General features: G+C 52.6%; 2 protein-coding genes across 2 annotated transcripts; one reads left to right on the top strand and one right to left on the bottom strand.

Moving 5' to 3' along the window:
- The first annotated feature begins 1,820 nt into the window (after positions 1–1,820).
- Positions 1,821–3,012, top strand: LOC125515092 (cytochrome c oxidase copper chaperone 1-like). Its single transcript, XM_048680510.1, has 2 exons — positions 1,821–1,946; positions 2,558–3,012. The coding sequence occupies exon 2, from the start codon at positions 2,615–2,617 to the stop codon at positions 2,804–2,806; it is 192 nt and encodes a 63-aa protein (XP_048536467.1). The 5' UTR covers positions 1,821–1,946; positions 2,558–2,614; the 3' UTR covers positions 2,807–3,012.
- An 80-nt stretch (positions 3,013–3,092) lies between these two features.
- LOC125515091 (serine carboxypeptidase 24) lies at positions 3,093–8,799 on the bottom strand. Its single transcript, XM_048680509.1, has 9 exons — positions 7,930–8,799; positions 5,170–5,277; positions 4,958–5,053; positions 4,772–4,864; positions 4,515–4,600; positions 3,973–4,412; positions 3,784–3,879; positions 3,586–3,691; positions 3,093–3,508 (listed from the first exon to the last, which is right to left on the bottom strand). The coding sequence occupies exons 1-9, from the start codon at positions 8,225–8,227 to the stop codon at positions 3,365–3,367; spliced, it is 1,467 nt and encodes a 488-aa protein (XP_048536466.1). The 5' UTR covers positions 8,228–8,799; the 3' UTR covers positions 3,093–3,364.
- Positions 8,800–11,611: the final 2,812 nt, after the last annotated feature.

Genomic DNA, 11,611 nt, shown 5'->3' on the forward strand with positions numbered 1-11,611 from the left:
AGAACATCTTCGGGTGGAGTGACCGGCCATTGTCTAGGGTGGGGAATGAGGCTCTGCTGAAGTCTATCACTCAGGCCATTCCTACTTCCGTCTCCAGCTGTTTTCGCCTTCCGGTTGCCACTTGTGAAAAGTTCAGAAAAATTGTGGCCGATCAGTGGTGGGGAAAGGAGGATGGTAGGAAGAAGCTTCATTGGAGGTCTTGGGCCTGGCTTTCGACACCCAAGTCTCTCGGTGGCATGGGTTTTCGGGATATGACCCTCTTCAACCAAGCAATGCTGGGTAAGCAAGGGTGGAGACTTCTAACTGAACCTGATTCATTATGTGCTAGAGTTTTGAAGGGTAGATACTACCCCAATTGCAGCGGAATGCCTCGGTGCCACGGACGGCTTCGGCCACGTGGCGTGGTATTATTCATGGACGAGATCTTCTCAAGCGGGGTGTGTAGTGGGGGATCGGAGACGGGCGACAGATAAATATCCTTGCTGATCATTGGATCCCGTCTACTCCACCAAGTGTGCTGCAGCCCACCTCGCCCATTCCTGCTACTGCCACAGTTCACTGCCTTATTGATGCTGACAGGAAGGCTTGGGACGAGGAGACTGTCCGGACTTTCTTTTCTCCTGGTGTGGCCGGGGAAATTCTTCAAGTCCTAGTTGATAGGAATGGTGGAACAGATTTTGTGCGATGGCCTTTCACAAGGTTTGGTGACTATTCCGTCAAGTCTGCGTACAACTTTGCAAGAACAAGTCGGTTTCTCCAAGACCGAAGCAACAATGGTTTGGGCCAAAGTTCAGGTTGTCCAGCGGAGGAGAAGCTTTGGAAGGCCCTTTGGCGGGTCAAGGTTCCTAATAAGATGAAGATTGTACTCTGGCACCTTGCTCATGATTGCTTACCTTCAGGTGACCAGCTCAGTCTTCGCCAAGTCCCTACCAGGACGGACTGCCCTTTTTGCGGTAGAATGGAGCGAGTGGAGCATGCACTGCTCTTCTGCCCTCATGCCTGCGCTGTGTGGGATGACATCAAAGGCTTCTTCCACATCAAGCTCCGGCGCGCACATTTTTCCTCCCCCAAGCAATGGCTCTTCGACTTCTTGTCCAGGTGCTCGGACCGAGAGGCAACTGTTCTTACGGTTGCCATTTGGCATATCTGGGAAGCACGGAATTTGGCGAGGAATGAATCTGCGACGCCCCAGCTGAAACATACCGCTGCCAGGGCAAAGGCCTACATCGACCTGATCTTTCGACATTTATATGACCACGCTCATGCTCCTAGGCGTGAGACCTCCCTTTCTGCTCGTCTTTGGTCTCCGCCGCCGCAGGGTTCGGTGGTGGCTTTCTCTGATGCTGCGGTGTCGCAAGAGCTGGGCAAGTCTGCATTGGGTGTGGTGGTGCTCGATCATGCGGGGCACTGTGTAGCAGCCTGTTCTGAACCTCTTCTGGGCGCTCGGGCCCCTGAGTTGGCTGAGGCCATGGCGCTCCGGCGTGCTGTCGCCTTGGCCCAAGAGGAGGGTTTCTCCGAAGTTATTTTCAACACTGATTGCATCTCGGTGGTGCAGCGCCTCTCATCTCCCTCGAGGGATCGCTCGGAGGTGGGTTCTATTCTTTCAGAGATTAAACTCTTGGCGGGCGGCCTCTCTTCAACTTGTTTCCAGCATGTTCGTCGGCATTGTAATGTTCTAGCTCATATGCTAGCTAGATCTAGTTTGAACTCTTCTAGTCTTTGTATTTTTTATTCCGTTCCGGATTGCATCCGGGAGACTTTGTGTAAGTTTGTTGCTTAATTAATAAAGGCCGACGTTCTCTCTCTCAAAAAAAAAAAGCCCCAGGAAGAAGAAGAGCCAGACACGCGCACGGCCACCGCGCGGCCGCCGTCGACACATAAAATCCGCCCGCCCACGGCGCGCAGACGAAAGACGGCAGCGGCGCTCCTCGGTTCCGTCCGTCCAGGCAAGTAACGTCTCCTCCCTTCGATCCCCGCATACATCTATCTCTGTTTAGTCGCCGCGGTTGGGCGTACTTGTGGTGTGGGCTCTGCAAAGAGCAGCGTGAATCGACGGCTGATCCGATGCTGTTGTGCGCGTTTAGGATTAAATTAGTCTGTTTTCGTGGTTATCCTTGCTCATTCGAGCAGTGGAGCAAGATTTTCTCCATGATTTGGGCCTTCAGGAAAAGAAATTCAGGTAGCCGACTGCTCTGTCATAGATTTCTCATAGTTGTCATCAAGATCTGACTTTTAATCTTGCCGGTGCACAATTGAACCTTGGCTTACATGAGATCAGGCTATCTCATATCCCTGTTTCATCTCGCGCAATTCCTATTGCTGCACCGAAATGATCAAAAAAAATTTTGCGGGAAAACCTATCTGTTTTTGTTCGTCAGTAAGTTCAGAGAACACTGCGGTGTTCCAATATCCGCTTGTCCTGTTATCCACTACTACTCGAGTAGATTGTAATCAAAGAACGACATAATTTTTGGTTATTCCCGTTGAATGTGCAGATATATCATGATCAACGGAGACTGAAGTGAATTTTCTCTTTTCCCCGCCCCCCGTTTTGCAGATCATACCCGAGTTGCTGCTGCTGAAATGGGCAGCACGGAATCCCCAACGCCCGTGCATGCTCCTGTGTGCTCGATTGTGCCCAGCAGCTCCTGCCACTGACCCGAAGCCGAAGAAGAAGATATGCTGCGCTTGCCCTGACACCAAGAGGCTCAGAGATGAGTGCATCGTCGAGTACGGGGAGTCTGCGTGCACCAAATGGATCGAAGCTCACAGGCAATGCCTCCGTGCCGAGGGGTTCAAGGTCTGATTCTTCTCTACTCCCCTCAGGATGTTGCATTTGCTTTCATGGATTTTGCAGATCATGCTATTTTAGATTCAGTTAGAGTAGTCGCCTTGTTTTGCAATGTTGTTCCTGTACGGTTAGCGAGCTCGATATGGATTTCCATGGGAGATAAATTACTGATAGTGCGACTTTATGGGTCATTTGAGAAATGTTCTTGGTGTTTATTTTGTTGTCCCTCTCTGCTTTGTTTGGCATGGTAGATGCAACATACTCCTATTTGATGTGGAAATTTCATAGTGAAAACTGATAGTAAGACAACATCAAGAATAGAGCCTTCAAGTTTATTTGCTCGTTCCTGCAAATGCCCATGGTTTCCATGGCACAATCACCCTTATTCTCTTCTCATCCTTTTCCCCAGACCAAATCAATCACTCGTCACCTATGAACTACGTACTAGTTATTTTCTACTACTTGCAAGCACTCTACATCACTCTCTCCATCCATCTCACACAGTTTCAGACCACCTTTCGCTAGGCATCACGCTGCACATCATCGGTTCATGTTCATGGCAGGCATGAGCCTTCAGGATTTGGGCAATGGCTTCCCAGCCAGGAATGACACGAACATCCTGAATGCCCTCCTTGGCTGGAACAGTGGCACCTCGTGCCCCGCGCCTCTCACCGACGCAAATGTCAGCCCTTCATACACCTCAGACCACCCTCCTACCTGCAAATGCAAAGTGGTTACAGTGCCGCTTTGTTGTATATACTGCAAGTGAAGAGCAGCAATGGCATCATGAGTACCTGACCGGCTGAGTACCATGGGTACCAGCGGATCTTAGTCTTGAGACCAAGGTGGCTGAGTGAAAACCTGGTCGCTGTCACCGGGACAACCGAGTCCGTGTCGCCGCTGCATTCACCATTCAAAATAGGTTACATCCACTGAAACAATTTGTACTGCAGTGAAGGAAAACTTTGCCTGTTTCAGACTCTTGAGCTTACCTGAACACCCATATCCTAATCCCAGCCTTGATCAGCATCCTGTACGTGGGCAGCATCGACAACTCGGAGTCGTTCCATGTCTTGATGAGCACATCACTGTCAATGTCAAAGCACCCCCTGCTTGTTAATCTTCAATTCCATGACCCAGCCATAACAAGAACAGAGAAGAAAGTTTGTCTGAAGCTGAACCTGCAGGCGGTCCATCTGTAGGGGATCCTTGTAATGTTTGCGTGCATGGCCCTCTGCACGTCGAGCCGGTTGTAGTACTTCTCGGCGTAGGTCTCCGTGCAGGGGTCGTAGCTGTTGGACCTCCGGCGGATGAGGGTGTCCTTGAACCTGAGCACTGCACGGCGGTGCCTGCGCGGTGCAGTGGAGTTGCCGGATGCCGCCGACGAATCGGAGGTGGCGTGGCAGGAGGGCGTGTAGATGCTGTACTGGTCGATGTCCCCGAACTCGTGGTTCATGGCGTAGCTCATGGCGCGGTTGCAGGCATTCGAGACGTTGGCGCTGCTGAAGTTGCAGAGCTTGAGGATGGCCCTGTAGGTGCCGTCGGAGATCATGGCGTGCGTCCACCAGTAGGTCACCGTGCCGATGTTGTCGTAGTAGTTGTCGGTCACCGCGTTCCCCACCTGGGTACATCATCACGATCAACAAAAAAATGGAAGATTCAGTGCGATCGATCCACCACTGGTGGAATGCTGTAGGTACTTTTGAGTGAGTGTGGTGCTCACAAGGATTCCCTTTAGGTTGATGAAGGGGTTGGGCGAAGCCTTGTTGTACTCGACGATCTTCCTCGCCAACTGGGGCACGTAGTGGCCTGGAGATAAAAGGAATTGATCCCAAGAGTGAGTGTAAGTACTTTTCAGGTGGGTCATTATTCCTATCATGGTGCTAGTGTGGCAGTTATCATAGAATTTTCCTCCCGGTGCTCTGAAAGCCAGAGAACTACGGAAAGAAGGCTACCCCACTGAGATCACAAGTAACTTACCGGCGTAGCTTTCTCCGGCGATGTAGAAATCCCGGTGCCGGTACTGCGGGAACCGCGACATCCAGCTGATCAAGAACTGCAGCGAGTCTTGAGCTGCATCACATCCACAGGAACATCAAAATCACTAGTAGGTTTGAACAGTGGAAATTCTACCTGACCCAAACTTGTTATACGATGGAGGATTACCGGTCCTCTCGTCGCCGGAGGTCTTGAGATCGGAGGAGGTGTTGGAGTAGGAGAAGCCGACGCCGGCCGGCGACTCGAGGAAGAGAAGGTTCGCCTCTGCATGCAGCAACAAAGTTCAGTTAGTTCAGTCAACAAAATTCAGTCAGTTCAGCGAGTAGCCTGTGCCGAACACATCTGCAGGCATAACAACAGGAATGGTACCAGTGACTCACCTCTGTTCCACGAGTACTTGTTGAGGTAGAGCCCCGTCCCGTTGGGCTTGATCCGGAACGGGCCGATCTCCTCGGACGCGCCGTAAGCCACGGAGGAGCACCCAGGGCCTGAGAAGCGAAATTATTCAGAGAAAGAGAACCCCACTGGCGGAAGTGCAAAAAACAATAATAATACAGTACAAGGTTTGCACTCCCATTTGAAGATTCATCTTGCGTTGCCATGGAAGTAAGTAAAGGAGGTTCTCATGATGATGCAGCAAGTGAAATGTGCGCGTCAAGTAGGGCCACGCACACTGTGGTTGACAGAGCATGAAGGCAAAAGCTAGGGCCAGACAGACAGACGGCATGGCAGAGATTCAGAGCAGCCCACAATCATGATCGATCGGCGCCGACGGGCGACGGGTGAACGAGCCAAAGTGACACTGGCAGTTCAACACCAGTAATGGTCTAGTGCAGTAGTGCTTACGGTGAACACTTGTCATTTAAAAACTGCATCTACCACGGATAAGATATGCTTCTTCTTCTTCAGACAAGCAAAGCGTATCCTAATCGCAAGGGAGAAGAAAAAGGGGCGCAGCCAGCGGCAGAGGCGTGCACCGGCCGTTTCTGCCTGCCTGCCCCCAATTCCCGAGGCAGCGGGCAGCCGCAGGTCAAAGCAAAAACAAACCACGGCCGGCGGCAGCGCATCATCGATCGCTCTCGCAGTCTCGCTCCGCGCCAACGCCATGCCATGCGCCTGCGTGCAAGAAGGAAAAGGCCACCGCGCACAGAGTCACCATCTCCATGCACGCGACGCGGATGGATGCAGGCAAGGCAGATGCGCACAGCATGAACACGCAGATCTGCCGGCGCCGATGCAGATCGATCGCAGTGGCCCAACTGCATACTACACAGTGCACAAGCGCAATGACCACACGACGGCACATCCTTGTGCCTTTGTAATGTTTGGTGGTATGCGGCAGTGTGGGGCGGGGGTTTGGGTTTGGTGTGTAGCCCCTGGACGCGCCCGATCCGGCGCGTGAGTGACAATGACCAGAGATGGAGCAAAGGGAATATCAAGGGGGTACACGCTAGTGCCCATCGCCTGTGGCATTAGCAACAAAAGATTACTGCTAGCATGCAGCGAAAAATCACAAGGAAAGGTGGTGGCCTGCCTGCGGCTCGCCGTCGCAGCCTTTTTTTCCTTTGCGGTGGTCACGCACGCACGAACCAAACACATATCTGCCGGCTGGCAGCACGACGCCTACCACAACGTAGCTCATCATTTCGTCCATGGCCCTGGCTGGCCCCCTCCCTGGCTCGCAGCACAAGCACGCAGCGGTCACATACACTCACATGAGGAAGCAGCCAGCCCTGTGGCTAAGATTTCCCGGATCTCCAAGGACGGGGTTCATGCATTCATCAGGCTCCCGCCAGATCGAGCTCTGGACGGCTCTGCATCGGCGACGGCTGGCCGGCTGGGGCTGGCCACTGCGTCATCGAGGACGACGCCGCGCTGTCGCGCAGGTGTGGTGTAGTGTAGTGTGGTACTCCATTCAGCAGCGCAGGACGGCCGGATCAGATGCATAGGAATTTGGGGTGGCGCTACATTTGCAAGGCAGAGGCATGCATGCAGGCACGCAGCCGTCTGGAGAGCCATTGGGATTTTGTAGACAGCGGTGGCAGTGTGATTAGGAGAGGCTAAACACCATCTCCTTGCGTGCAGGTGCATAAGACAATTCTCTGCGCTAACATGTGCAGAGAGTGGGTACTTATACTTATGAAAGACTTGTTGTCTATGACTAGTAACTGAACGTGCATGTCATGTGACCTAGACACTCAAGACCACATTCAGAGATGACAGTAACCTGGTACTATCTATCGACCAAGGTGGGCTTATTTATTGCTTCATTCTCTACGGCGAAAACCTCCAAGAATGGAGTTTAATTACAGCCATTGTCAGTCTGCCTGGATTATGTTTCTTCTCTCTCTCCCCCCCATGAAGTTTCATGCCAAAAAAGCTAAGCAAAACGTACGGTGGAACCTTTTTTTTTTTTGCGAAAAACGTACGATAGAACTTGTCATGCATGTTGCACGGGCAAGGCCAAGCTGGCACTCTGCAGCTGCGATCCATGCTCGTGTTTCAGGCATCCGTCATGTCCTCGCTCGCACATTTACTCCCGCCTGCGCGCGCATTCACTACCACGTACTCCCTCCGTGCCATCCCCATCATACGGATATACAGCCGCCCCAAACTCCCAAAACGAAAAAAATCACCAGTACGTTGTCCTTCACCAAGGAAGGAATGGGCCAAGCTAGCCTGGAATTATGTCAAGTTTCAGTTCGTACACTCGTGGCCGTTGGATCTTGGTTACATTCATCTGTGTGTGTGTGTGTGTGTGTGTGTGTGTGTGTGTGTGTGTGTGTGTGTGTGTGTGTGTGCAACTGTGCATTATGGTTGGACTTGGAGTAGTAATATTGTTTGTTTGAGGGACAGAGGAGGGCAACGAGTTTGAACAACTTTGAAGTTCGTGTCCAAAGCCCCGGAAAGTTTCATCCTTTTAAAAACTCCAAAAGGTGGCGAAAGTAAGCGTAGGAGGCTCATCATGATCGGGAGACCGCAGGAACGGTTTCGGTCAACACCATCAGTGAGACTCTGAAGTCTGAACCGACCGTGAGAGTGAGTGAAGAAAGAATTAACTAATCTAAACAAGCACAGAGTGTGATTTCCAGACAAGCATACGAAGAAATTAAGGAATGCACGGTGCTTGCTTTCCTTACCGCCGTTGAGCCAGAGGACGAGGGGCTTCCTGGCCGGGTCGCCGCCGGCGGCTTCGGTGAGCCAGTAGAAGAGCGCGCGGCCGTGGCGCTCGCTCACCGTCACGTACCCGGAGTACTGAGCGAAGGCCACCGCCGGCTGCCCCGGCAGCGCCTCCACCCGGTCCCGCGCCCACTCCTCCGCGCCAGGGTCGGCGGCGACCAGGCCGGCCGCGCCTCCAGCCGCCAGCCACAGCACCAGGACGCTCGCCACGGCGCCCACAACGCCGCCGCCGCCCGCCCCTCCACACCGGGTCGCCATTGACACGAGGACACCTCTTGTCGGAATGTCGTGGTAGTACCACCGGACGGAGCGCGCACAGCACAACAAGCTGGCCGCGGCCGCGGGGCGCAGTGGTATTTATCGTCGACCAGAGTCGCGCGAGCTCAGCTCTGAGAGAGGTGGCTGGTGGGGGTGGTGGCGCGCATGCAGATGCAATAATGCGGCATCGGATCGGGCGAGAGCGACGGGCGGGCGGGCATGGGCGGCTCTGCGGAGCATTTAAGCCCGGGAGCTCAGCAGCAGCAGCTCGGTGTGAGCGTTCATGGCGTGGGCAGGGGGAGAGGACGGAGGGCAGGTGAGGTGAGGTGAGGGTGAGCTACGCTGCTGCGCTGCGGGCGGTAGCTGAGGGGCGCCTACGCCGCCATTAATACCCCTTCCGTCCCGTCGACGACCTTGGGTATGGCTCGGCTGGCCTACGTACGTACGCCGCTTGAGTTGAGACGGGGCACGGTGGGCTGGCTAGAGATTGACCACGGGAGGGCATTAATGCGGTGGCTTGCACACTCCAGCTCAACTGCTCCAGCTACCACTGCGCGCTGCACTGGTGCACTGCGGGCTCTCGGTCGCTTTCCACGGCGCCGGGCGATTCCTCACTGTTGATGAGTGCTTCTTGCATGCTCCATGCGCTATGGAACAGAGCAAAAGCGGCCCGGCTGCAGATGGGATTTACCAGTGGAAAGTTTTTACGAGCTTTCCGTGTGGGACAAGCGAAATAAAAGTCACTGTGTCTGTGTGCTGCAGTGACACACTAACCCTTGTCTTACTAGTAGGACGAGTGCACACAGCATTACGAGTTCCCTTGATGAGTGGTGGGTACGTGGCGTTGGGTGGTTGGCCGGTCAGTAATGCTAGAGCTACAAAAACCTACAAAGGTTTACTTAACCTTTCAACGTAATTTTCTCTCTCCTCTATTTTAAGTAGGGATGAGCCCCTCACCTCCCTATTGCCAATCACAATACTCCACATTCATTTACACCGCGTTTGGATGTCTCCATTGCAGCCCAGGAAATCGAATTGGTAATCATCTAGCCTCGATACAGATGTTTGGTAGTACATCGAATTCGTATTGGAAACAGTAGGCCAATTCGGGGTTGTTTTGCCTCCCACGTAAAGCTCCCTCCCACGATTCCAAGGGCTCCCGCTTCGTTTTCCTCTGAATTGCCCATTCCCCGCAAAACATACCCCTTCGATCCCAGCGACCAGAAAAGAAAAGAAGAAAAGAAGGGAGAGGAGAGGGGATCTCGGGGCGACCTAGCTACCAGAGCGGCGGTGACGAACCGCGGCGCTCGGCAGCGGCGCAGATCTGTTCATCCCCCGTCTCTCCCTCTCCTTCCCATCCGCTGTCCCGATTGCTCCGTCCCGTACCGCACCCCTTCGCTCCTGGTCTCCGTCTCCAGCGGCGACCGCCATGGAGACCGGTCTCCATCCCCACCCCGGCCGGAAGGTGGGCGAGAGGAAGCCTGGCGGCGTCCACCATCCTGTCCGACGATGGTGGCGACCATCATACCAACCCGTCCCCATCCCCATATGAAGCAAGAAGATAGGGGGACAGGTGCAACGTGTGATAACCGGCGGTGACCGTGGCAGGTTGCCCATTATCTATACATGGTGAACTATCAAATGGACTGAACTACAGTTAGTGCAGATAGGTGATTTGAGGGCTTGAATACTTGCTGCCTTTTTTTACTGAAGCTTAGGTGTACCATGAAATTGAGTCATTATCTTTCATACTGAATGAACATTGCATGTCAAATAGGTGAACTGGTACAGTGCTTGTGTATGACAGTATGAGTAATTTGAGGGATATCAAACTGCATGCTAGCAAAGCTCATGTGTACCTGAAATATTCAGTGATTGCCTTTCTTACTGAATGAAAATTTCATGTTAGATAGGTAAAGTAGTACAGATAGAATATTTTTTTACTGCTATATATTAATTTAATTATAGTCACATGTGAGAAGATTTCAGTTTGAATTCATGTAGAACAAGGTACAATCTTCACTGTAATGTAAGCAATTCCAAAGTTTGTCATCCAAACATGATTTGGTATTGGAAGCTCTGAGGCATTTCAATGGCTAATTCAATGAACAACCAAACAGTCGAATTCGTATTCATCCCATTTCAGTTTCCTCACAGAATTCGAATTTAGGCCAATTCAATACGGAACTCTTCAATACAGACATCCAAACAAGCTAACATTTGTAGATGTACCGTTACTCGTTGGCCAGGTGGCCGGTACGTACACAGGACAAATGAAGACAGCAGCGGTACGTACGTGGCAAGCAACATGCTAACACTGACAGCACGAGGACAGCAGGGAAGCGTGTACCAGATGGGTTCGATCAATCGCCTTGGTAAGGAGCAAGCTAGCGCTAGAGTCGTCGAGGTTCTGACTGGGTTGGGTCTCGCCCTGCTCGACCGTATACTGTGTATTATTATTGCACCTGTAAATCAGCCGATCATTGCTTCCGCCGTGCATTGTGCCGACGCATACGGACGGACCGATCGATGAGAACCAAGGAGCCCATACCATGCCATGCCCGCGTACTCCACGTCGTCCCGCTCACATGCATATATTTTGGTCCGTCGAATTTTTTTGGAAGATACCAAAAGGCTCACATGCACGCGGGACGGCGATGGCGATGGCGTGCGTAGCCGGATTTGCAGTGACGACGACACACGGAGGACACGATCGAGCTCCGAGCTCGAATCTTCCCATTCCTGTGACTCCAACCACTGATTTGTCCACACTGCTCGTAGCTAGACAAACACTACGACTCTAACGTCGACCCTGCTCATTATTCAAAAAATCACAACCCGTCAAATTTCTTCGTCAATGGCGCTTTACAGGTAGCGTAGCGGCCGGAGCGCGCAAAGGATCGGGCGGAGGTTTGACACGTACGGCGCGCTGCATGCCTGCGCGCGGGAAATATTTAATTTCGCGTCACGTACGTGCAGCTCAGGGGAATCAGGGGCAGCAGCGGCAGCTAGCCATGATCTGACGCCTTGACAATTTTGACCGCCCGATCGATTAAACAAAGTTTATTTCGTGCGTACCGCGGCCATGAGGGCCCAATAATTTCGGCTGGCCGGATCATTTCGCCTGTCCCCTCGCGAGAGGCAGCCGGGAATGATGCCCGTCACGTCCCGCTCTCCGTGAACGTACGAAATCATTTGTTAAGCTCTCACGCTGTACTAACCCATAAATGGCAAGAAAAGCTCCCGTGCTGTACTGGTGTAATTATTTACCATTGCCCCGCATGCATGATTCCTCCTGAAAAGAGAGCACAGTGGTATTGATACTAGTACTATTTTATCTCGCATGATTTCAGCTCAAAAGAGACCATAATTATTGGAGTTGAT

Source organism: Triticum urartu, chromosome 6, assembly GCF_003073215.2.
Source record: "Triticum urartu cultivar G1812 chromosome 6, Tu2.1, whole genome shotgun sequence".
NCBI lineage: Eukaryota > Viridiplantae > Streptophyta > Magnoliopsida > Poales > Poaceae > Triticum > Triticum urartu.